The sequence below is a fragment of the Rhinolophus ferrumequinum genome, chromosome 11, assembly GCF_004115265.2.
Source record: "Rhinolophus ferrumequinum isolate MPI-CBG mRhiFer1 chromosome 11, mRhiFer1_v1.p, whole genome shotgun sequence".
NCBI lineage: Eukaryota > Metazoa > Chordata > Mammalia > Chiroptera > Rhinolophidae > Rhinolophus > Rhinolophus ferrumequinum.
Genome location: NC_046294.1, coordinates 52749862 through 52776292, shown reverse-complemented (window position 1 = coordinate 52776292; position 26431 = coordinate 52749862). Strand labels below are relative to the sequence as shown.

The window sequence follows — 26431 nt, the reverse complement described above, 5'->3', positions numbered from 1 at the left end:
TCAGGAAGCCTGTCTGGTTCACCTGTGTCCCCAGATCCCAGGACTACGCCTGGCCCAGAGCAGGGGTTTAATACAGATTTAATGAATATAGTAGCTCTATCTGACCGTCTGCCATGGTTGCTCTCAACTCCACATACAGTGATGGAGGTGGTCTAAAGTCAGTCTAAAGTAGTAGGGGACATAGCAGGCTCGGAAACCACCATCACCAGATCAGGGGGCTCGAATTCCATCTTTCTTTCCTGTCCTGGATGCCTGGACCCCACCTGCCTAGTGAAACACCTGTCCCTCACCTGGAGTCCTGGGGAGAATACAAAGCAGGGTGCCCTCTATTGAGACTTGAGTGGGAGAGGAGGAGGAGAAGTCTTCAGCTCTGTAGGTGGAAGGAGGATCCCCAAATGGCCTGTCCATACAAGGAGACAAGATCATGGGACTTAGTCTGTGGAGCTTAGGATCAGGCAGCTGGGAAAGGGAGGGCAGCATGGGACGTTCCCTCCTGAAAGGACACTCGAGGCAGCGCTTTTCTTGTTACATATACAACTTGGTTTGTATATATTCTCTTGGGAAGGACTGACTGGGTTGGAAGGGCTGGACATAAGGAAGACACGTCACTTCGGTGAATGGTTGTGGCTTGCTGGTGTGGGACCGGTTAGCAGATTATAGGAAGAGGTTCTGACAAAAGAACCCCCCACCCCCACGTTATCTGAATATCGGTTCAGAATATGTTTGAGGACACTGCATTGGTGAGAGAAATAACGTGATGTTGTCAAGTCTTGCTGGGCTCCCTGAAGCCTAATAGATTATGAGCTCATTAATAAGATGAGAACAGATTATTACAGAAGTCAGCAGACGGGACACCCTGAGCCCAAAGAGAAAAGACTCAAGGAGTCAGGGGGACTTTAGAAAAAGGAGGGATGGGTGACCAGAGCATCCATCGCAAAGGAGGCGGAGGGTCATGTCCTACAGAGAGGGTCACATCCTGTGGAGAGGAGAGATTGGCTACGTTCAGAGAGGGACAGAGGTGCCCACAAAACACGAGGGCTATTTGGTAAATTTTGATCAGCACCTCCCCTGCATTAGGCCTGCAAAAAGATATGCCTCTGTACCCCATTATACTACGGGCTCTGTGGTGTCCCATGCCCTGCCAATCATCAGACCCCTAATGCCTAGCATAGGGGTTGGCACAGACTAAACCACAACGAATGGTAGAATGAGTCAGTGAGCCAGCCAGTCAGCCACAGCTGAATGTCTGAAAAGACACGGAGACAAAGTGTTCTGAGAGTTCAAGGCAGGGCCTCGTGCCTGAGTCCACACCACAGGGCCTGCGTCTGGTGCCTCTGCAGCACCTGGCACAGCACCTTGGGGGATGGGCAATCACTTTATGAGGGGTTTAAATGTCTAACTGTTACATTGCCTTGTATACTCGGAGTAGGCAACAGTAAGTTTGTTTTTGAAAAATGAATGAGCAAACCAACAAATGAACGAATGAATGAAGACTTCTGGTAGGAGATGGCCTTTGGCCTGAGACAGACATTTCAGTGAGGAGGATTGGCCGCTGAGCCATTATTTATCCCACTTCAGGTCACAACAGCCCATTAGTCCATCAAGAAATCAATGTAGTGGGTAGAAGCTATTTTTTTAATAGAAGTAAATTTAAATGGAATTGGGTACAATGGAATGGAAAATATCAGTGAAACACCATTAAAAGGATATGTATTTTAGGAAACATGGTGTGTGTGTGTGTGTGCACTGCTGAGTAGGCTATGTTGCTTACGAGGGGTTTCAGTTGAGCCGTATTTAACAATGTTCCTCTGCAAGGAGGGACGAGCATGGTTTTCCAGGGTAATCAGAGAATGGAGACAATTGCAGTGTGGCTGGAACATAATGATGGTGATATTATTTTACAAATCAAAAGTCAGGAAGGGTGATAGATGGGAATGGGCTTTGGGGGCTGGGTGAAAAAGGTGAAGTATAGTCACGGGATGTGGAGAGCAGCAAAGGGAAGACAGTCGCTGGCATTATAACAGCTATGTGAGATGTCAGAGGGGTAGTAGCTTGGGGGAGGGTTATCACTTTATGAGGGGTCTAAAGGTCTAACTATTACATTGCTTTGTACCCTTGAAACTAATTAGAAAAGTTGGAAAAAAAGTCAACAGACATGCTCTAACATTTGAAATAAAGATGGCGTATGATCCTGGTGTGCAGGGTGGGGGGCAGAGGAGAGAAGGAAGAACATACAGGACCACAAGGCCAGAAGGGTGGTTTGGGGCGGGCACTGAGAAAGATCGGCCCCTCGCCTGTTCACTAGCCAGAGGAGAGTGTTTCATCTCCATCAGGACTTAAAACTGGCTGTAAACAGAAGGGAAATAACCTTGATGTCATGTAAGTCTTCAGAATTTCTTGCAGATCCTTTATAAAGGCACAAAGTTTCCGGGAGTTTTAAAAGCCAGAGTTTACAAGAGGAAATAATCATGGAAAAGAGGGAGGAAAGATCATGTATGCGATGTAATTTTTTTCATCAGCCCACTGCAGATCTCCAGCCGTACACGAGTGTCGGTCGCAGAGCAGTTCCAGAAAAGCATTTGCTTGCCATGCCACCCGCCCACACTGCCCGAGGCCTAACGTAGCCCTCACAGAGTCCTCAGAGAGGCTGAGCAGTAGAGATCATCTAATGGAGTTCAAATAAACACCAGCTTCCTGACAGCTGGCCTCTGAGCGAATTTATTATTGAATTATACTCCTGCGTTTTCAGAACAAGCTGAGCCGACAGGCTACCCCATCAGTGTAAAAAGGGGTGGGGGTTGGGGGGGGACAGAAAGAAAGACAAGGATAAATTACCCTGATGGAAGATGGAAGAAGGTAAAGATCCTGCTTCCTCCAAAATGTCAACCATCATATATTATTCATGTTGCTTTTTAAAAAATCCCTCCCCACATCGAAATGAATGTTTATGATGATAAAGCAACTAGGTGAGTTTAATTCAGGATGCAGGCAGCAACTTCTCACATCATCCTGATGAGCAGCTAACAACTCCTCTTGTGCCACTTGATCATCCCGTTATTGATCTCAAAACCGAATTACAATCTCTGTTTGCTTTGTAGCTTGAGCTTGTTCCTAGCTGTCCATCACAGGAAGCTTTAGCAGAGGCTGCTGCTGTGCTGAAGCTGGAAGCACTCGGGGTTGAGAGGGGGAAGACAGCCTGCGTTCAAGTCCTGGGGCAAGTGAAAGCACGTGACCTTGGGCGAGCCAGGCTCAACTTCCTCACCTGCAATGTGGGCTTACTAATTCCCATGCTGCAGCTTGTTTGGAAGATTAAATGAGGTAAAATACCCAGAAGCCCAATGGCTGGCACACAGCACGCATTCAGTAATAGCACCTAGCATTTGCCAAGGGTGTTCTATGTATCAGGCATTGTTTGAAATGCTTTGTAAGTTTCATAAGTAGTAACACCTTTACATCTCCCCCAAACCAGATGACCTAGGGACTTCCTCATCTTTGTCTTACAGATATGAAACTAAGGCACAGAGAAGTTGAGTCACCTGGCCAAAGGACATAGGGCTTGTAAGTGACAGAGCCAGCATTCGAAGCCAAGCCAACTGGCCCTAGATCCCACGTGCTGAGTCTCTGTTCTTCTCTGCTAGGTCTTTTCTATTCCATCTCAGCATCTTTAGTCTGGAAATCTACACAGCATGGTGCTACTACAACTCTAAACAGCCCTAGTGGGCCCTGACTTTCCCTCTCAGACTGCACAACAAAGAGAAAAGCTAATGTGCAGTAGGTCTTGGTGCTCGAGCACTGGCCTCAGAGGCAGGTCTTGAGCCTAGGGCTGAATCCTAGCTCTGCCCTTTGCTCGCTGTGTGACCTCGGACAAGTCTCTTAATCACATCTGTCATATAATAACCCATACCTCATGGGGGATGTCTGAGAATTAAATGAGATCTAAAACACTTATGTGTCAGGGGGGTAAGCATTTAATAAGTGCTAGTAGCTGTTATCACTAATAGCAAGAGGCAGTGTTAGCATTAGCAATGGCACTTCTATTAGTATGACAGTTAAGTTCGCAAACTCATCCTAGAAAAAGCGCTACGTACCTCATTGCTGAATATCACTATGGTCACCTGTGAAGTACTCCCCTTGGGAAGCTGTGCACCAACCCCAGCGCCTAATCCACCCTTCAAGGAAAGTTTGAAACTCTTTTTCTGGAATGGCCATCAGAGCTGTCATCATATTACCCTTGATGTCCTGAATGTCATCAAAATGTCTTCCTTTCAATATTTCCTTTATCTTCTGGTAAAGAAAGAAGTCATTGGGGGCCAGATCAGGTGAGTAGGGAGACTATTCCAATACAGTTATTTGTTTACTCGCAAAAAACTCCCTCACAGACAGTGCCTTGTGAGCTGGTGCATTGTCGTGATGCAAGAGCCATGAATTGTTGGCAAAAAGTCAGGTCGTCTAACGTTTTCATGCAGCCTTTTCAGCACTTCCAAATAGTAAACTTGGTTAATTGTTTGTCCAGTTGGTTCAAATTCATAATGAATAATGCCTCTGATATCAAAAAAGGTTAGCAACATCGTTGCAACAAGTTCATGCACTTAATTATAGGTTTTAGTGTCACCATGAGACCTGGAAGGAAACTGAGGATCTTAGCCTGAAGTATTAGCGTGGTTCGATCATTGACACAAGTCTCCTAGCAGCATGGCCAGCAGAGGCGAGTGGACCTCTGAGGTCATCTGCCCTTTGTGGTAGAAGAGGAAACTTTAACTCAGAGAAAGCACTTGGCCCAGCAAGGTAGTAGCAGAGCCTGAGTTGTGGAGAGCTGGAGTCCTAAGTGAGGGCTCTCCATCAGTACTTCCAGTGTTCGTAAGTCAGGGACTTCCTGCCTTTCCATCTAACACTGGTAAAGTTCAAGCAATAAGAAGTTAAAATACTGGAGAGCCGTACATCACGTTACTAATATTGTCCTCACTGGCGAGCGCTGGCTGAGGACTTGCCAAACCCCGGTGCTGTGAGTCTACCCGGCCCTCTAAGTCCATTCCTGGAGGCATCAAGGTCGGCTGTAAGCGAACTCCACAGCGAGGGGCTGTGGTACAGACAGATGCTACCTCTGGGCGGTGCGCTGCAGAGGGGAGAGCTCGGCCGGCCTGCCTCTGCCTCCTCCTCCTCTTCCCACAGTCGAGCCTTGTGACTCTACCTTCTGGGTCTAGCCTGCAGGCCTCCAGTATATGTGCTGCAGGCCTCTAGCGTATGTGCTGCCGAAGCGAACACACCTACAGGCCTCGAGAACCTTAGAGCAACGCTCGCTGCTCAGCCTCAAGTCCTTCAACTTTTCCTCTGTCTGACCCTTTTCTTGCCAGCTCTGTCAAATGGATTTCTGTCTTGTTCTAGAATCCCAACCTCACTCTCTGTGCCTAAGTTCCTGATATAAGTAGCCGTGTGCCCCTGCCACCCAAGGACTCAAGCCTTGCCTTCTCTTGCCAGGCTCCTACCCCTGCCACATCTGGGTCTGGAGCTCCATCCCCGCTCTTCTTAGGAACCTGGGCATGATTACCTGGTGACACACGGAATGTCCACGTCCGGTTGCCCTGGGAGCTCCCTCACCGTGCCTGCTCCCATCTGATCCGCCTCCCTGTCCCTTGAATGACTGTTTCCCTTAAATGCCAGCTGTCTGTTGCTTCACACCTCAGATTTGCCTGCTGAGCAGGACTTTCGGCAGTCCTCTTTCTGTGTCTCCGCCCAGGAGCAACCCCTACCCTGGGAAGTGGGTCTAATTATATCTATCCTAGTCTCTCCTTTCCAGGTAAAGCAGAACCTGTCCTATGCTCTGACAGGAAGAGAGGACACCCAGTCGTGGAATAAACTTGCCCACTGAGAAACTGTGTCTGGAGTCACACTCAGCAGAGCTGCCTTGAGTTTTGCTATAACACAAACCATCTCCTGAGAAGTCTTCTTAGAAGCAGGCCTCTAGCTACATAGCATAAAACAGCCTATCTAGACATGCATTAAGTTGCTGCAAAAGTAATTGCGGTTTCAAAGGTTAAAAATAGTTGCAAAAACAGCAATTACTTTTGCACTAACGTAATACTATACCTTCCATGTCCCAGGCACGCTGACAGTCTTTCTGAGCCATGTCCCCCAGACCTGGCCAACCCTGTTACCTGGGGTCCAAAATGATCTCTGCCCACCACCCTCTCTCAGTTCTGCTTCTGCTTTGCCATAACCAGTGGGCTCACGTCCCTAGAAATAAAGGGTTATGAACAGCCAAGGGCTCAGTTCTTGTGTGCACCTTTGTCAGAGAGCAGAAAATATTCCAGAGGATTCCTGTGGGAGAGGACGCAGGCCAGAGCGTAGCACTGAGCAGCCAGGTTGCACACAGGCTTGGGTCATCAGAACCTGGGAGCAGATGTTGCCTGAGTGTCTGAAGGAACTCAATAGCCATATAAAGCTGGGGCACAGAATGGTGACCTGGTCTCTGCAGGAGGCACAGCTAAGGGCCCAGGAGACACTAGTATGTACTGGGCCGTCCTGTCGTTGGATGCCCTCAGGTGGTATCAGGGCACCATAGCAGACCTGTTGGTGCCCCAGCCTTGACGGGTGATGGAGCAGAGGCTCCACCGATCTCTAGAGATCACGTAACTCACCTGAAATGAGAAGCTTGCACTCAGTCATCTCAAGGACCCTTCTAGCTTAAAAATTAAACTTCTCCTATTGATCTGAAGAAGTCTGTGGGTTTCTTCCTCCCTTTCCCCACACATACACAAAACTGTCCAGGAGGAAAATCGTATTTGTCATGAGCTGGAGTACTTCCCTGTGATGTTTATTCCACATACCCAGCAAGTGATCCGGAAGCCTCTGGTGGAGTCTAAAGTGAGCCTAATTGTAAATGGGAGCACGACAGTCAGGGTTCTTGGGCAGAGCCTAACTGGGGCAATGTTTGTGTGGTCTACTGCAATGAATTGGCAGGCAGCTCCCCTTTTTATCCCATGCTAGCTTTGGGTCCAGATACAAGGATTTTTTTAAAAGTCAAATTATATTCACTCCAGAATGTGAGTTCCTCAGACATAGGGAATGTGTCTCATTTACTGTTAGTTACTTCACTGCTTAGAACACTATGGGAAATAAAACAGAAACTGCAGGCGCTGCCCTCCTATAGTTCCCATACGTAAATAAGAAAATGGATAAATGAATATGTCCTACCCCCGACATTGTGTGTGGCACATAGTAGGTGTTCAATTAAGAGTTCCAGTAACTGAACCCTGTTGTCATTTACCAGGACTTTGTCTGTGTTTCTTTTCCTTCAACCCATCTATATCTATTTCTGTCATCATCTTCATTCATGTACGTGATATGTATTTCTTTGCTCCACATTTCTTCAGTGCATACTATAAACCTACTCCTGTGCTAAGCACTGGAGTTATAGAGGTGAAAAGGACATGGTCATTACCCTTAAAGAACTCACAATCTAGAAAAGAAAATGGGGTGTTTGAAGTCATGCTCACACTTTAGTGGGATGAGTACACTGTGCTTTGTTTGCCAAAGAAGGAAGTGACTTCTTTGTACGGGGGAAACCAAGAGAAGCTTCACTGACGGTCGGCCTTAAAAGATGATTAGTAGAAGTGGAGAGGAAAAACATTCAAAGTAGATGAGAGCATAGACAAAGGCAGGGAGCCATGGAAATGCATGCCAAGGCAAGGCTATGAGAAGTAATTTAACATGGCAGCAGCACAGAATGTGAGAATGGAAAACAGGACGTCATCCTGAAGAGGCAGGCAGGGGCCAGAGCCTGAAGGGACGCATATGCCAAGGTGAAAAGTTTCGACTTTATCTGGAAGCAATGGGTACTACAGAAAATGGCCTGTATGGCACAGTTACCGACAATGTGGTAAAAAGAACCATGATAAAGTTTAGAGAGTTGGGAATCTTGTATTTGCAGGAGAACATCTATCTCCCTGCCCTCCAATAAGTCAGGAGCATTATAAGTTAAGTGATTACATCAAGATCTGTTTGTTTGGGCCTGTGGTGATTGAAAGACATGCATAGTAAACATAGGAAGAGCTTTGAAATAAGTTACAATGAATGAAGCACAGCTAGAAGTTGGCTTTTGAATCTAATAATATATAGCATATTAGAGTTTATTTCATAAAAAGAAATCACAGACACACACCATTGTAATTCTAGTGCAGTGCAGTGGTCCTGAGATGAGTGCCCAGTGTGGTCCAGGAAGTACAAGAAGAAAATATTATAATATCTATAGATATTTACTCTTTATCTTAGAAAAATAAGGGGGGAAAATGTATGTTTTACCTTTATGGAATTCTGAGTTTTCACTAATTTTCTCCATTGGTCCAATGTTTGTGGACTACGCGTCTGGACCAGTCCATGAGGTATTCTGAGGGAGATAATGTCTGCTCGTTAAAAGTCCAATAAACCAGTGGACCTTTCCTGGTTTATTCTAGTGTATTACAACATGACTGCAGTGTGTGTGTGTGTGTGTGTGTGTGTGTGTGTATACGCGTGCGTGCATACGCATGTGTATAAAATCTAGTTTTAACCAAAAACTTACGTATAAAATAGTCCAGTATCATAAAAAGATTCTTGCCAAGAAACTACAGATCAAAGATCATACAGTGCAAATCCAAGGAAATAAGAAAACGGCAGAGCTGAGACTTCTAGTACAAAGTCTTCCTCAACTCCACTATGAAGTTAAAAACAATCATGATCATTGTCATCAGAGCTAAGAAAAAGGTAACCAAGAGAATCAAGTTTCAAGAATCTAACAAAAAACTCACCAAAAGATTCAAAATTATCAAGAAGACTATTAGAAATACGCATTTTTATCCATTAAACAAATCTTGTTCCAAATCTAATATTATGCTTTGCTCGTGATGGTAGCACATGTGTCGAGTTTATTAGTAAATATAAATACATCCAAGGAGCCTGCTCAAAAATGTTTACAGAAAAGGTGTGTAATCAAAAAGTTTTAAGAGCCCTGCTCTGCTGACGTTAACTCTGATTTTTGAGGCAGCTAAAACATAGATTTCCAGTTATTTGGGTGTGTATCTGTGTCAGAGGGTAAGTGGTTTGAGAGGTGAAGTGACTTTCCTCAGTTCTTGTGGATGATGAATGATGGGTCTTTAATTTGAATCCTGACTCCCTAGCAACTCTCGTGAGAATGGGCAGGTCCATTCCCTACCTAGACTTTATTTTCTCAGCTCTACAATGAGAAGTTTGATAGAGATAATCAGGAAGTTCTCTTTTAACATGTCATGATGAGTGGGTTTCCAAGAACATGTATTTAGGTGGAAGGGGTCAGGCTAGAAAAGCTGATTAAGGAAACTGAGGCAGAGTACTAAGATGGAAAGCTAGAAAGGGAGAGTGGCAGAGCAGCGCATGTGGCTGGGCTGGAAAGAAGGTCTTGGAGGTGCAGAGCGTCCTGTTTCAAATGTTCACTGGGAACCCCCTTGATGGGGGTAGTTTGACAGGCCATTAGCTCATGATGATGGCCTGTGTGTACAACTTATTAGTAAATATAAATACATCTAAGGAACCAGCTCAAAGATGTTTACAGAAAGGGTGGGCTTCTCATTTGGGCCCAAATAAGGTTCTTACAAGATGTTGGATAAAGTGTAGTAGATGCTGAGAAGATCCCCAGTCAATCAGCATGAGTTAGCAGAAAACAGTTTCAGGTTTGGTACAAGTCAGGCATATAAATACGTTTAAAACATGTAATGCAACAGAATGATTTGCATAAATAATAGTGGCATAGAGTAGCAAATACTTTAAAGCAGAGAAAGACTAAAGTTACTTTTCACAGCCTAGATTCCAATCTCCTGAATACCAGTTTCATTCTGTTTTCATTTAATAACAAAGTTAAGGCTGCAGTTTTTCTCCCTTCACTTTCCTTTATCGGCTTGTACAATATACATTAAGTAACAAACCTTACTTTCTGGCATTCATTTTTTAAAGTTTTCAAAAATGTGGTACAGATGAAGAGGCTACAAAATCAAAGTAGGCAGGCTGCAAGGTGAGGTGGGGCGGGTCCTCCAAGGGAAGGAACTGAGCTGTGCCGTGCAGCTTGGGCTAACCAACTGGAAAGGCCCAGCCCCTCCAGCCCTCAGTTCCCTAGCCATAACTTTTGTCAAGGTCAAATAGCTCAGAGTTCTCTGGCATCACCTTCATTTACAGAAACACATCCGTTCTTTATTCAGTCACTAAATAATTGATCAAGAGCTTACTCTGTGCCTTGCACCCAAATTCCAGGGCAAACCCTTGTTTTGGTGGAGGCTTTCTTTTGCCCACTCAGAAATAAGCGACACCCATGCTCAATGTTAGGAATACAGCAAGGAGGAAGAGGTGTTCCCTGACTGCAAGGAACTCAGGCTGCCGAGGGGAAGAGATGGCCCGATATGTGACAGCACTCAGAAGGGTAGGAGTGCTGGGGTACCATTTGGTAAATGCTCCAGGTGGGTGCTGAGGGTAAGGAGGCAATTGTCAGGTGAACAGGACAAGTAGAAGGTTCCAGAAAGAGGGAACAATTCGGGATAAGTATAAGCATCGTCTTTGTCCTGTTCACCATTAAGATTCTGAAGCGCGTAGTAGGGCTACTTGAGCTGGATTGGGTAGCACCAGATTAAAACCATTATACATTCTTTAACATGGTTGGATTCCATTTTACATCCAGTTGGGAAAAACTTCAGCCTGCATGGGCAGATGAGAGAATGGAGGTCCAGAGGTCAGATGACTCTCCAAGGTCATACAGTTGTTTAGCAGAGTCAAAAGTAGGAACTGACGCCCTGCCCAGGGCACTTTTCGCCACACCCCTACCACATCTCCCTGACTCACAGTTGAGATTTGTGTCTTATTTGTTTGATTCTGTTTCACAGTGGTTTTGCCTTGCTCCCAAACCCGGCCACTGTCCTCAGGAAGCAATCAGGCAGATCTCTCCACTCATTGGTGTCAGCAAGGGCTCCTCAGTCAGGCCCTGAGAATATGATTGGACTGACGCCAGCATGTTTGACGCCCCTCTTGGCCTGGCACGAGCACTCCTTCCTGGCAGAGTTCACCCAGCCTAATTGCTTGTTTTGTATCCCAGCTGCCTGACATATGCCAAACCCATGTGTTGACTCACTGGTGTCAGAGACAACTACACTCGGGCATTTCAAATTGGCTTTGGTGAGCTCCAGCAAGCAATCGGGGGCTGTAATTCATGCATTTCTATAACCTCAGCGCCTAACACAGTGCCCAGCTTGAAGCACAGCAGTGCTTAATTAAATTACTTAATTTTAAATTCAATTAAAGTGAATTTTCATGATTGAAGGTACATAAGACGGTAGTAAGAGTAAGGACCTGGAAGGAAGGTGTCCTAACTTTGAGTGTCACCTCAACCAAGTGAGTTCTTTGCTCTATGACCTTGAGCAAGTCTTTTCTCTCTGAGTTTCAGTGACTTGATCATTTTTCACCTGACAAAGTCTCAGGAAGCACTACCACGTGCTTCTCATAGCCCCTGGAGATGTGGTCCCAACCCTCCTCTGGCTCACAGGGAAGTATGTAAGATTGCTATGTAACTGTGAATGATGTAATTACATGACAGTCACAGTCATGAAGAGATACATGGAAAATTTGGAGGAGCCTAGAGGAGGGGTGATTAATTGTGCCAGGAAAACGTGGTAACAGCTTCACTGAGGTGATAACGGCTTACATGGGACTCTGAGGATGAGTAGAAAATAACACCCCAAAACTCCATTATATGAAGACAGTGACCCAGGGAAAACAAAACGTATCAAATATAGGACAGGTGATAAGGTGACTCCTCTGTTCATGATTCCTCATCAAGGTGAGCTTCCACTGTGGAATTTCACAGTCAACGCAGCAACTGTTTCTTAGCCACAGTGACCCTTAGTGTGGGGTCAGAGCTACAGGGCTCTACAGAAGCTGGCTCATACCAGCTCACCAGAACTGATTATTGGGGATTCCGCAAGCTAGTTTTCAAACACACTATTATTCATTGAATTACATAAAATTAGAGTTAGTTATCTTAAAAACAAAGGCAATCATCACAACTCATCCCTTCCTAGTTATTTTACTGTATTGTACTATCATCTTTGCTCTGGAGTTTACGTAGGACTGTTGTATCTCTGTGGTGGAAATGCAATAGAACAGTGTCCTACTGGGATCTCTTTCCAGCTCTGGGTTCAGTGACATCTTATTGGTAGCATGAAATTGGCCATGGTGGAAGTATTTACTCCACAGAAATAGGCAAATACTACAAATGAAAGCTATTTTGGTTTTGGTTTTGTTTTTTTGAAAGCCAATTCTTAAATGTTTAGCAGTGCACCACTAGCGGTATCCATGAAATCAGTGGATGAAGAAAGAAAGCGTTTGGAAGCCCAATGCTCAGGCCTTTTCCAACCTCCCTGGACAAAAACACGTGGCAGGAGACATATTTCAGCGGCCTCCACAGAGCAGACTTCCCCATCTCCTTTGTCCCAGGGAAGACTTTATGTTAAACTGGGTTTTCTGGACAACTGAAAATCATGGTCAAACAGAAGGAGGATGGAAGTGTTTTTCTCCAGGACTTAATTCCGGAGCCAAATGCCTGTTTTGGCAACAGGTCTCTGTGGCCTACAGGGGCACAGAGTCAACTTAATCTTCTCCAGAATCCAAAGCAATCCACAGGAGCCTGGGCTACAATTACATGTGCTCAGGCTTGCTGAAATGGAGGCCACATGATAGCCGAGTGGTGCTGATTTTAATGTTTCCCAATTATCAGGGAATCCCCAAAGAGGGATAAATCAGAGGAGGCTGGCCCACATATGTGTGAGGGGCAGCAGTCAGCGCAGCCCCCAAAAGGAAACCATTCCTGGAAGGCTGGTTATTGTCCAGGCAGAATCTGAAGACACGTATGTCAGAAGAAGGCTGGAGAGTGGCCAGCACCAGGAGATGAGATCTGTTAGTAATCCTCTGGAAGGACAAAGTTCCAGCAATAAGAAATTCAATTTTCCTCCATGAAAGAAAGCATCTCTCAGTACCCGCTGAATACAATTGATGGAATAAATCTTTCCCATTAGTGGAGAGATAATTTCACATAAACATATTGGGAGACCTTCAGAGCAGGACTGAGAGTCTTTGCTGAGTCTCAGTCACTTAACTGTTTGCCATGTAATTGCATTTAGACCAAGGGCCTCGGAAGGAAACCACTGACTAAATTAGCATTAACCAGATTGTGTGTAGTGAGGTGAGGTGGGGTGGGGTGCGGTGTGGTGTGGTGGGGTGGGGTGGGTAGGGGTGGTAGCCTGACGCATTGTGTGTAGTTGTTCTTGCTTTTAGAAAGGACAAGCTGACAACTAGAGAGACCAGCTGCTTACAAGCCTGGTGTTAATTGCTTTTCTCATCAAACAAAGAAAAGTTTATCACTGTAAGAAGGTAGAGTTGTGATCGCCTAATAAAGCTGAGGCTGAGTTTGAGATCTTATTTTGTGAATGTCCACACCCTCATCAGTAGCTGTTCCCTAGGCCAGAAAAAAAGGCTTCTGAACCAAGGTGAATGGAGAAAGTTGTCTGGACAGCACCGCCTGATTTGTCTTGTCAAGCAGGGCTGTCTCCCCAGTGCCCTGGTCCTTTAGGGCACTGACCGCAGTGAGCACCTTCATGTCCACCCATTGGCAGTGGTAGATTGGTCTAGAATTGGGCCCAGAGTTGTGAGGCTTGGATTCAAGGCCTGCCTCTGCCACCACCTCCATGTGTGGCTTGGGGCAAATGACATAATCTCTGTGGACCTCAGTTTTCTCTTCTTTCACTAACTCAGTGATTTTTTTCCAACTGGCTTTTTTTCTGGTTCTCCAGGGGCTAAGACTCCATAGAGTTGCCTTCAGAATCACCCCAAGAGGAGAGGGGGCCCCTACCTCTGCTTCATCTAGAGCCGATCTTGTTTGTTTTCCACTTTGGGGTCCTTATAAAATGTCATCTGCTAAAAATGGTCTGTTTCTGAAATACTGGAAAAGCCATCATTCTCAGTGACCTCTAATCATCCCACTTACTTACTCAAGCCACCATTTTTTTAAAGCAATGACCTAGTAGTACTTGTTAGGCATTTCCAGGCACTACAGAGAGAAAGAAAGAAATAGACCTTGACCCTGCCCTCAAAGAGCTCATGATCTAGTGGAGAGGAGACTCTCTAGTGCAGTGTTGTAGGGTATCAAGGTGTCTGTGTCAGGTTTTGGAAGAGTTCTTATTGGGGGTATCAAGAAAGGCTTCAAGGAAGAGGTGTCATTGGAAGCTGTGTCTTAAAGGATGAGAATGTTGAGAAGGATACAGGAGTGACATTTGAGGCAGATGGAAGAGCATTGCACAGACACAGAGGCTTTAAACAACATTTGCCTGGCAAGTTTGGGAAAAGCAGATGGTTAGTTGTCTGGAACATAGAGGAAGGTGGGAGAGGGGAGACTGGGAGAGGTGACAGGTTTCGGAACCCACTCCAAGGGGATGATGCTATAGCATCTGCCTTCTCTTTCCAGTGCCAGATGAGAAGTACCCTCTATCCTGTTCACTTTCTTGTATGTCCACTTCCAATGATACTGTTAGTCACAGTTACAACCACTGCCCTTTATGGAGCTTACTCTGTACTAGGATGAAAAATCAGAGGCTCATAGAACCGTCACATACTTGTGCAAGTTTAGAGAGCTAGAACGTGGCAAAGCTGGGGATTTGAACCCACGTCATGTGACTCCAAATTCACACACTCACACACACATCACTACACTGTCTAGCCCTCTCAGGTCACCTTTATCTCCTTACGGCATAGTATAGCATCCTTAGGAAATGACCTCTGAGTGAGATATCTGAAAACATCTCTCAATAATAATTCATTAGAGGACACTTTGGTGCCTTAAATTGTGGTAATATGAAAAAAAGAAGGTTATTGTTCATCTTGAGTGAATACCATGAGACCCTAGGCACCAAGACTGTCTGAATGACCTGCCTTCTGTCTTCTGACCTTCTCGGGGTCAGGGGGATCCCTGCCAGCCAGGTTTCTGAGCATGAAAAGTAGATAATATTCTCTTCTCTGCCCATAGGCACGCATGTGTCATTCGTGGTCAAGTGATGACATCAGATGGGACCCCGCTGGTTGGTGTGAACATCAGTTTCGTCAGTAACCCTCTCTTTGGATACACGATCAGCAGAAAAGATGGCAGGTAGGAGACCTTTTGTGGACCAGGGTTGGTGAAGGCCCTGCATTTATGGACTTACCACATACCTGCTGCTGGAAGGACAGCGTGAAAAGAGGATGGGACCTGGATTCAGACGACCTGAATTCAGAGACCCAGCTCTGCAACTCACTAGCTGTGTGACCTTGTATCTCGCTCTGGCCTAAGTCCCTTTGACTATAAATTAAGAAGTTTATTCTCATATGGTTCTTAGAGGAGGCAGCAGGGTACCTTATACAAATCCTGCCTCATGACTTATGATATAAAACACTGTCATACTTTGTACAAACCAGGCAGCTCCAGAAATCTTAGCAATCCTGCTATATGTTTTCCATTGGCAACCACGTAGGCTTGTAGAAGCCCTGGGTGATGACATAACTCTGACCTTTGGATCCCTGTAAGAACCATGAGTAGAATGAAGTATTTTAAATCACTCTAACTCTCCCAGTTTCTAGCTGTGTGTTCTTGGACAAATCTCTTCACCTCTCCGGGCCTCAATTTCTTCATCTGTTAAATGGTCCTAACACTGTCGATCTCACAAATTGGTTGTAAGGATTAGATTCTGTGATGGATGGGGAAGCACCTTGAGCATAGTAGGTGTTTGATAAATATTAGTTCCCTGCCCTGCTCTGGTTCAGTGCTGTATTTCCAGGGTCTGGCACATGGTAAGTATGCAATAAATATTAGCTCTTTATTAAAATTACAAACTATTAAATAACGAGATGGTAATTATTACAGTACAAGCAATGAGAATATTTTGGAGAAAAGGGGAGGGGAAGGAGAAAAGTGGAATATTTAGGCTGTCAGTGGTGACAAGTCCTCTATTTTTAATAAAATCAGGTGGTGGCAGTCCATCTGGCTAAGTGCGAGCCCATAAGGTTGGTTTTCACTCTGTGTTGGAAATGGTGCTCTAGCCTGATTGGTTTTAGCACCTCTTTAATCCAATATCAGATGTGAACATGTCCTGGCTGAGGTGATAATGAAGTAGAGGCTCATCTGTTTGTAGACATGTGTGCCTCTTAGACGGGGCTGGCAAGCTTGGCCTGGGGAACCTTTTCCCCCTCCTCTCTCTCCCTGTGGATGGGAAGGGGCCCAGCTGGAAGAGCATGGCATCCAGTCCCCAGGGGTAACCTGTCCAGGCCAGGCCCCCGCTCCCTGCCCTGCACACATTCCATCCTAGGAAGCACCTCCGTGCAGACTTCCAGTGCAGCACAGAGGACGCCTTCCTCGTGCTCTGTCTGTGCTACTTCCCAGCTTGAGGCTGCCTGCTTTATGAAAATGGCAGATGTGAGCATCCTGGGCAATAGGGATTCTGACTACGTTATCACCCGCTATAAAAGTCATCAAAAAGTGGCCGTGGGGCCTGCTCTTTGTTTGCCATGAAAACTTGTCTATCATTCATGTAAGTTGGGAAATCGTCAGCCTTTTGCCCTGGTTTGCTTGGTTAGGTGGGTCCTTAAAACACACCAGAGTTGCATGTTTGGTGGCCCTTGGAAAAAGCCCATTCTAGCACTTCTGGGTTTTGATTCCTCCTGTTTGTGCTACTCCCGAAATTCCTACTGCCCTTGGAGAGCATGGGCGTCCTAGGAGGTAAGTATCAGCCACATTCGCCATATCAGGTTGCTGAATAACGTCACAGTAGCCAGTGTCGCTGCAACTTGGAAACTGAGCTTCAGAATAACTCTTACCAATGCATTATGGGGCTTAAATTTTCTTCCCAATGTAAACACTGTACAATGTGTGGGAAAGTCCTTAATTGTTCTCTAAGTGTCTGAAGATCCCTGTTTGTTATACATGAACGGGTAGCATCTACCCATTTCCCTCCCTCCCTTCCATGACTCACCTTCTTCCTTTCCTCTCCAGACCCTAGGAGAAACTGTAAGGCTGGAGATATACTCACAGATTCAGTATACATATGCAAGTCCAGGGACCATGCCCAACTCATCTGTGTGTCCCTCAGTTGACAGGCAGGCACCAGGATACTGACCCTCGTCCAGTGGGCACGCACACACACGTGCACACACACACACACACACACACACACACACACACACACACACACACACCACTGAAATACCAGACCTCAAGTCTTAACAAGAACTGATAAACAGAAAGAAGTGGCAGAGACGTTAGCCAAAGAGGTCATTGAGAAGATGGAAAATAGAAGTCATGAAGAAAAATTCCAAAAGAATAGCAGACAAGAGAAGCAGTTCAGGCTCACTGAATTGAAAAATGGGATTATCCAGAGCATGATGCCTAGGGAATGGGGCCCTGTGCTTTTCCCAACCATTATCCCATCTAATTAATGACTCTGCCAAATGACTGTGATCATCAGCTTCATTCTACATGAGGAGATTGAGGCTTAGACAGGTGCCATAACTCACCTACGCGGTACGTCGCAGTGCTTGGACCGGCCCTAAGCCGCTTGGGCTTCATCTGAGAGCCAGTCCTTTTCTTTGGGGTGAGATTCATATCCGTGCCCACAATAAGGTTTCCGTCCAGATGAGCAAGTCTGGCTCTTGGCAAGAGCCAGTTTCACCCAGCGCTCGGCAAGGCCAGCTGCCCCCAGCTTGCTCACAGCCGTGAGAATATGTCTTTTTATGTTTGTCTTCACTCCCTTCCCACACTCATCTCCTCATGAAGGCAGCTGATAAGTCGGGCCAAAATTCTGTTTCATGGTTTAAAATGTGCTGTCAAAGTACAGATGCTATTCAGTTCTGTGACAGAAAAGTTATTCTCTGAGTGTCCCCCTCCCCCACCACAGATATTCTCTTGGAGAGCCAAAACCTGAACTCTTAGTTCAAAATAAGCATCTCTCCTGGTTTCCTCTCTCATTATTTATCAGAGGATGGTGGTGCCCAACTTCCTCTACCCAAGGATGGGCCTAAAAAGAGCTGAGTGAGAAGCAGGGAAAGTGGGTGAAAAGCTTCTGCAAAGGGCAGAGGTGTCAGGTTTTGGAGGCGGGGAGTTTAAATCTGGGAGAGCTATTTACCAAGAGCAGGATATGGCACTAGGACAGTTCAGTGAAAAATCTTTGTAGCTTCTAGAGAAGGGAAGAGCAAGCTGGGACAATGAGCCCAATCCCACAGGGGTATTTATCAGGGATAAAGGAGAGGTAGGTCCTGCACTGGGGTCTCTAAAACCAACTGCACAGGTAAGCATTGGGTTGACTTATAATAACAGCAAAAGTAAGTAGGAACGTAGGATATTTAGTGGACAGTCAGTTCAGAAAACTTTGACGTCACTCATGCATTGATTCTATAAACTATAACCATCCAGCACTGGGCTAGGTTCTGGGAGGACTGAGAGGAATCCGTGTCCCCAGATTCCAGCACAATGTGATGTCAGCTCTAAGGAGGATTGCACATGGTGCAGTGGGAACCCAGGGAAGGAGCTAGAATTGTGACTGGTATGGAGTTAGCAGGAGCTGTCCACCCACAAAAAGGCAAGAGGAGAACAGGCCTTGAAAATGCATCCTAAAAGTAATAGCTAAAAGGACTTTGTCCAAAGAGACATCACAACTAGGAGGTGACAAATGGACTGAATCACTGTCCCCAAGTGCTGAGGACTGTCAAAGGCAGAAGGAAAAGACTAGTTTGAAATCACCCTCAGCAGGCAGAAGAAGTCCCAGAAGCTAGGAAGTTATAAGGAGAGGAACTCAGGCTCGATTCCCAAAGAAAAATGAAAATGTCCTAACAGTCAGGACTAACCAAAGATGGAACAGTCCTCCTGTGGATGGAACAAGCCCCTCACCACTGGAAGTGTGCAAGTAGGAACCAAATGGCCCCTTGATGGGGATTCTGTAGAAATGTCATCAGATTGACGGAGGGCAATGAACAAAGGCTGGCTAACCAGCTGTCAGGGACACTGTCACAGAGATCCCATCTCAGCTGGGCGGTTGGGAGTCAGTCTTTTGGTTCCCCTTTCACTTCTGATATACTGTGATTCTAATGGTGCCCATCTCTAAATTGCTTAGCTATTTTGTAATTCCAAAGGCCTATGTTGAGAAATCTTTCATAATCAGAGCTAAAATTTCTGTAGAGTCATAGAATCTTAGTGACTTAAGAATAGTCCATTTGAACCTTTACGTTTTATAGATGGGAAAATTGAGGATCAGAGAGGCTAAGTGTGTTACCCAAAGTCACACAGTAGTTCATGGCAGAGGCAGAACTAAGCTTAGGGTTCCTAATGCCAAGGCAGGGCTTGTTCCACATTTTTCTGCTGACTTTTCACTGCCTTCAGCTCCAAGAGGCCCCAAGTACCAGAAGCACCACAGCAGTGGCTCATCAGCTGTCCTGTGTCCTGGCAGATGGCTCTCCATCACAGTGGTTATTAATTTGGTTTTGGCAAATGCTCTATGATGACTCATTTTCAAATGAAAATAATGCTTTCTGGAATCCCTATTTCTGTTGGTGAATCCCTGTTTCTATTTCTTTGCCTGCAGTGAAGTCTTTTAGAGTTTCCTCAACCAGTGCTCAGACCCTTTGGTGTAATTTTTTTTTCTCCTTTCTCTGCCTCTCGCTCTCTGGCTTCTGCTTTTCCTCCACCTCCTCCTCCTCATCTCCTGTTTCCTGCTTTTCCTGCTCCCCCTCTCTGTTCTCCCTCTGAACTCTCCTCTCCCAAACAGCTTTGACTTGGTCACGAATGGCGGCATCTCCATCATCCTGCGGTTCGAGCGGGCCCCTTTCATCACACAGGAGCACACCCTCTGGCTGCCTTGGGATCGCTTCTTTGTCATGGAAACCATCATCATGCGCCACGAGGAGAATGAGATTCCCAGCTGTGACCTGAGCAACTTCGCCCGCCCCAACCCTGTCCTATCTCCGTCCCCACTGGCATCCTTCGCCAGCTCCTGTGCAGAAAAAGGTCCCATCGTTCCGGAAATTCAGGTACCCAGCTTTCGTAACTGAGTTTCTCCATGCCCTTATTTCCTTTGGGTGATAGAAGATAGAAGAGGATCTCAGAGGCCAGGGAAAGAGAGACCCCATCAGCCCACCCTGCAGAACCCAACTGCCTGGCACCCCCTAGCAAACAGTGAATTCCTGCTCTTCTTCCACTCTGCCTTTACCCTGAAAGTTCACTTCCACTTTCCTTTACCCTGAGCTCCAGTGTCCCCCGCTCTCTCATTATTTCTGTTCAAAATATTTATGATGATAGGTTCTACCCAGAGGAGTGAGACCGAGGGTCCCAAACAGTGAGCATCATAATAAAGACTAAATGAGAAAATGTATGTTTGGGTTTTAGCACAATGTCTGGCACCAAAGAAGTGCTCAATAAATTTTAGCCATAATTATTATGATTAATATTATTATTATCATGTATTAAACATATATTAATATGATAATTATTATTTTGCATGCACTGCTTTCATGCCAATTAAGGATCGCTTTGGCCCAAATCTATAAACACAAGTGCTTTACTTAATTATCATTAAAAGAAAGTAATTTGGAAAGATGCATTTTCACCTAATAGAAATCAAGATAGATTCTTTGCCTAAAAACGCTGTGCAGAGTTGAATTTCCTCCACTATCCCGGCCCGGTTTCTTCTGGCAGAAACGAAAGCCCGGGGAAGAGGAAGGATGGCGGTCCTGGGGAGAAGCCCCATGGTCCTGGCTGCCTAATGAGAGCTCTGGCTATATGCATGTCAGTGGATTGCCAGTGCTGGTGTAGCAGGGCGTTTTTACATTTGTGTGTGTATATTTCATGCCTGGCTGAGCAAATACAGCTCTCTGCGTGTGCCCTGTTGAGTGGCTTCGGATGTCAGCCCACAAGAAGGAAATAAAACCATTTTGAAATTCTCATTGCACCCCCAGGTTGAAACCTCACTCCTTTTCAGAGATTCAGTGCTTGTCTCCTGTCTCAACTACTAGGCTGACCTTTCTTATGAAATGGTTGTCAGTAGAGACAGAGCTTGCTGGAAAGAAGTAATTTGTTACTCAACCCTGGTTCAGCTTCAGCTTGACATTTTCCCAGGAGCAGGGACTTTGGAACAAATGAGGTTAAAGGTCCCCACCCTCTTTACAAGGCTCCCTGGGCTGGGTGTCTCCAAGCCCAGCTGGGTCACAAACCTCACTTATGATCAGATTGATGAAATACATGAAAACAAGCTCTTGGGTGTTTCTAGTCCTATCACTGACTAGTGTTTGCAAGTACTGGGAGATGTAAATTTTAAAGGTAAATATTTATGAGAGCATCAGGATGGCCCTTGAACTCTGCCTGTAATGCACTGGGATATACAGCCTGCTTTGCCTAGAATGTATAAGCTGAAATTTAGGAAGATTGCTTTGGTTTAGGCCCAATCGCTGAAATTTTGTGTGTTCAGGAGAATGGGGTGGGTGTAGGAGTTCACACCCATCTATGAAACGGAAAGAGAGGAAAAGGCTTTCTTTGTGAAAGCCCAGCTCTTCTGTGAACAGAGAGTAGAATAATCATTGTCCCTTTAATGGATATGCTAGCCACAATAGATTTAATGTCCTCTTCTTGAAACAGGGCCCAGGGCATCAAGCCGATGAAAGTTCTCTACTTTTGCCATATTCTAGAAAGTCTTGGCATTAATTTCAACTTTCCATCTTGGAACTGAGCCCATTGCACCCAGTAGAACCACTCTATTCCTCTAAAACAGCATTGGAGCATGGAAACTCCATGCAACTAATTCAATCTCTTTCTGCGGACAAGCAGGGGGCATTAGCTGCAGGGCCTTGGCAGGCTGTGCTCTCAACCCTGCATAATTGTCTGGTCAACATCTCATAGTCTCTGTTTACTTTCTTGAAGAGGAAAGCCATCTGAAACAGATCAGACTTCAGGAAAGTTTTGAGAAACAGTCCTTCTTTCTGACGCAGCGGTCCACATTAGTCTGAGGGCAAGTTCTTTCTTCATAGCTCGTTCCCCCTGCTTCTAGCACCACCACCACCAGCAGCAGCAACACCATCCCGTTTAGTAACATTTACTGAGTCTCCGTGATATGCTGGGCACTTTATGTATGTGACCTTACTCAATCCTCGTATTAATCCAGTGAAGAAACTGAGATTGAGAGGTTCCATGAGTTTCCTAAGATGACATAGCTAGTGAATGAGAGGCTATGTTATGGTAAGTATTTTGCATGCATTGGCTTACGTGTCCCTGTCAGTGAGCAATGAGCTGAGCTTCGTCATCCCTGTTGAATGAAGGATGAACCTGAGCTCAGTGAGGCAGGGCTGTACCATGAAAGAGCTGACCCAGGAAACCAGGCCTTCTGATTCTTCCTTCCCTCCTTCCCCTACTTCCTCTTCTCCTTTCTCTTCCTTCTCCTTCCTCCTCCTGCTCCTCTTCATATTCCATTTCTCCTTCTCCTTTCTTCTCTTTTCTAGTTCCTGCTCCTCCTCTCCCCTTTCCCCCTCCTCTCTCTCTGCTTCCTCCTCTGCCTCTTGAACACCCAGAGTATGTGGGGCTATGGCCATCCTCCCTCCAGTGGTGATTCCCTGACCATCATTTGCTGTGATCTATCTCTCTAGGCTTTGCAAGAGGAAATCGCTATCTCTGGCTGCAAGATGAGGCTGAGCTACCTGAGCAGCCGTACACCTGGCTACAAATCTGTCCTAAGGATCAGCCTCACCCATCCTACCATCCCCTTCAACCTCATGAAGGTCCACCTAATGGTGGCTGTTGAGGGCCGCCTCTTCAGGAAGTGGTTTGCTGCAGCCCCGGACTTGTCCTACTACTTCACCTGGGACAAGACAGATGTCTACAACCAGAAGGTGTTTGGGCTCTCAGAAGCCTTCGGTGAGTCTCCCAGCCACAGGACTCAGAGAGACAATAGCACTTGAGGATACAGGGCTCTTTTTCCACCTTGCTTGTTTCTTTCTCCCTTCATCTTCTCAGAAGCACCTAAGGCTTAGCTGGCCTTTGAGACCTTCCAGTGACCAACCGTGATCTAAAAGGACCTGAATGTGGAAAACTTGACCATTAAAAACAGGAGTTACAAAACCAAAACGGCCTTTGAAAAAACACTATAGTGGTATGTGGTGGGCTAAAAAGAGGCTTTGTACCACCAAGATAAAGCCATGTAGATATTGCCCGAGCCCCCACAGCCATCGGGTCTGAATTTACCCATGAAAAATATGGGTATCTGGGTTTCTCCAGTTTTGTTGAGGTACATGAGCTAAGATTCTTCCTTCATCCAGAAGGGTGTTTTGGCCTCTTTACCTCATTTCCAATCAGAGAGATTGTCTCTTTGTAGTTGCTGTTGCTATGTTTTATTAAGATGACGCAGCAAGTAACTATAGCCTCCCCTGGAGTCCTAGCCTCACTCAGACCTTGGGTTTCTGGGGCTGTCTGTGCTCATTTCAGCTTCTGGAGCAGGATCCCAGGATTGGTTCAGAGCTGGACTGTTAGCAGTTCTAACCCTTGAAGGGCTAATCTTCCAAGCACTTAGGGTATCAGCCCAGAAAATCCCCTCTCATTTTGAACCCTGCTCCAGTTTCATTCCCTTCCTGATTCTGCAAAGGCAGAATGAGCAAGCAGAGAAGAAGCGGTGCTGTAAAATGCAAGAGAGGCTAGAAGGGAGGAAGGAAAGAAATAAGAGAATATCTATTGAGCACCTACTCTGGACAATGTGTCCCCCGGGACATTGGTGTCTCAGTTAATCCTCACAACCACCCTATGAGTCAGAAATTGTCCCCAAATTCCTCATGAGGAAGCGGCAGCCTAGGGTGGTGAAGTGACCTCCCAAGGATACACAAGGAAGGAACAGAGCTGGATGTATCCCAGATCTTTCCTGTAGTTTGGCATCCCACCCTACCCCACAAGGACACGTTGGGAACAAAGATGCCACCTCTAACTATTTGCAGTCCCTTCTATATACCACACTGCCTCTATGGTCTCTTCAAAAACAATGATGCCTTACAACCTCTTCAGATGAAATGAGCACACTTAGTGTCCCCCAGCCAGTTAAAAAGGGAAGTGTCTGCACAGTGAGACTTCCAGGGCTGAGGTTCACTTTCCTGAAATGACAGGTGACTAGTAGGAGGGCTTATGACTGCTTAAGGAATTCAGAGTCACAGGGAAGAGGTCACAGGGACATCTTCCAGACATCTTCCCTTCCTGCATAGATGACCAGCAATCTTTTATGGCACCTAAAAGAAATGTTAAGGGGCTGCCCACTTGTTCATTCCTATCTTGAGCATATATGCACTGAAAAATAGTGTCTGCACAGAAAGATATGTGGAAGAAATGGCATTCTCATCCCTGCCAGTTCTTTTCCATAGGGTAGTCACAGGGCTTTGTATAAACCCAGCCTCGGGGAGCCTGCCATGGTTAGGCTGCATCCCTCTGAGCTCAGGAGTCCTGAATTTATGACACAAAGTGAAACCAAGGGATTTTCAAGTAACTTCCTCAAAGCAAAGCTCCTCAAAGCAACTTCCAGCTTTCCAAGTACCCCAATTAAGTTCCTTTTCCCTGTATTCATTAGAAATGATTTTGGAATTTTTTCTCTTTATTAAAACAATACCATACTCATTAATAAAAATTGCATAAATGGACAAAAAATAGAAACAAAGTCATACATGTTCTTATAAAGAAATACAACCACTTGTTAACATTTAAAATTTTTTGCATGCATAGTTTCTAACACATGTATAATACTGTATATAACTAGTCTTTTCAACTTGAAATTATTCCTATGTCACCCATGGTCTTTACAACCATAATTTCCAGTGGCTGCATGATATTCGTCAAGGGGATACACTTTGGTTTGGTCAGCCTCTAGCCCCTTTTGAATTTTTAGATTACTTCCAGTTTTCCACTATTAAAAATAATGCTGCAGTGACTTTTGTGCCTAAAATATTTTCCATACTAAAGATTATTTCCCTGGAATCGATTCACCTGGGTCCCTTAAAAAAGTATTTAATACATTTGTTTAGCTTTTCCTAATAATGTACTGTCGCTCTTCAAAAAAAAGGATATGAAGGCCTGGCATCCCCGTGTTAGTATTACACGGAGATCTTGTTCTACTTGGAAATCCGACCTTTTTATCTTTTTACAGAAGATAAGCAGGGGCCTAGAATGCAGATCTAAAGCCGAAGAAGAGTCTTTTCTGACCTGTCTGTTGTGTGCCTTTTGTTGCCGCCAGTTTCTGTGGGTTATGAGTATGAGTCCTGCCCAGATCTGATCCTGTGGGAAAAAAGAACAGCAGTGCTGCAGGGCTATGAAATCGACGCTTCCAAGCTGGGAGGGTGGAGCCTGGACAAACATCATGCCCTCAACATCCAAAGTGGTGAGTAGATTAATGGAATTCCCAGAGCCAGGTCACAGGTATGTCCCTTGTGTCATATCCTTTGTGCCCTGCCAGGCACAAAACACGCATTTCAGATTCCACAGGTTCATATGTGATTAATCGGTCAGGATTCGTCAACAGGTGTTCCTTGGATACCTGCCCTGTGCGTGTCACTGCTAGGCCCTGAGTGTGCAGAATGGAAAGGCCTCAAGAATTGACTCTGGTCAGAGACCAACACTTCCCAGGGCATATCCATGCTGTGCCATCACAGAGGGAAGCCTGAGACACCAGGGCATAGAACAGGACTACCTCTCTCAGCTTCTTGGTTCAGCCAGGTGTCTCTGGAGAAAACTTCTGACCTGTATCTCAAAGGGTCCTATCTCCAGGAGGGAGAACATTCCAGACAGAGGCCATGGTATGTGCCAAAGCACTGAAGACTGAAAGAACAGTAATTGGAGAGAAGGTTCACTGTGGTTTGAGCAAAGGATGAAATGAAGGGAATAGCAAAAGCCAGAGCTGGGGGCTTGAGCAGCTGGAGCACAGGGTAAGAAGATTAGGACTTTGAACTTCCTCCAGAGGCAAATGTGAAGCCTCTGAAAGGTTTGAAGCATGCAGGTGACACAATCGGATCTGTATTTTAGATTTCTCACCATATTCTGGAATGAGCCCACTAAATGTGACAATGACATCGGATATCTCCTTCCCAATCTATAGATGCAGGAAGTGCCTGTCAAACCCACCTCATGTTTTGGGGGTAAATTGACACACTAATTGTACAATTTATGATAGAATAAAGATTTGTAGCTAGCTAAGGCCCAGTCTTTAAAATAAGAATAAAAAGAGGCACTTTCCAGATAACAAGCTATCCTGGAAAAACTGGAACCGTGTGGTGCTGGCACAGGAACAGGTAAATAGATTCCATGGGACAGAACAAGGGGTCCAGACACTGACGTGTGAGTGGTAAGTAGGACTAGGTTTGCCCATGA

General features: G+C 45.6%; 1 protein-coding gene across 1 annotated transcript in view; it reads left to right on the top strand.

Annotated features, from left to right (window-relative positions):
• Positions 1-26431, top strand: part of TENM4 (teneurin transmembrane protein 4) — a 719375-nt gene that overhangs the window by 631421 nt on the left and 61523 nt on the right. The window contains exons 19-22 of the mRNA XM_033120388.1: positions 15065-15184; positions 19824-20085; positions 22687-22954; positions 25302-25445. Of these exons, the coding sequence (XP_032976279.1) occupies positions 15065-15184; positions 19824-20085; positions 22687-22954; positions 25302-25445 (794 nt within the window). The remainder of the gene's footprint in view (positions 1-15064; positions 15185-19823; positions 20086-22686; positions 22955-25301; positions 25446-26431) is intronic.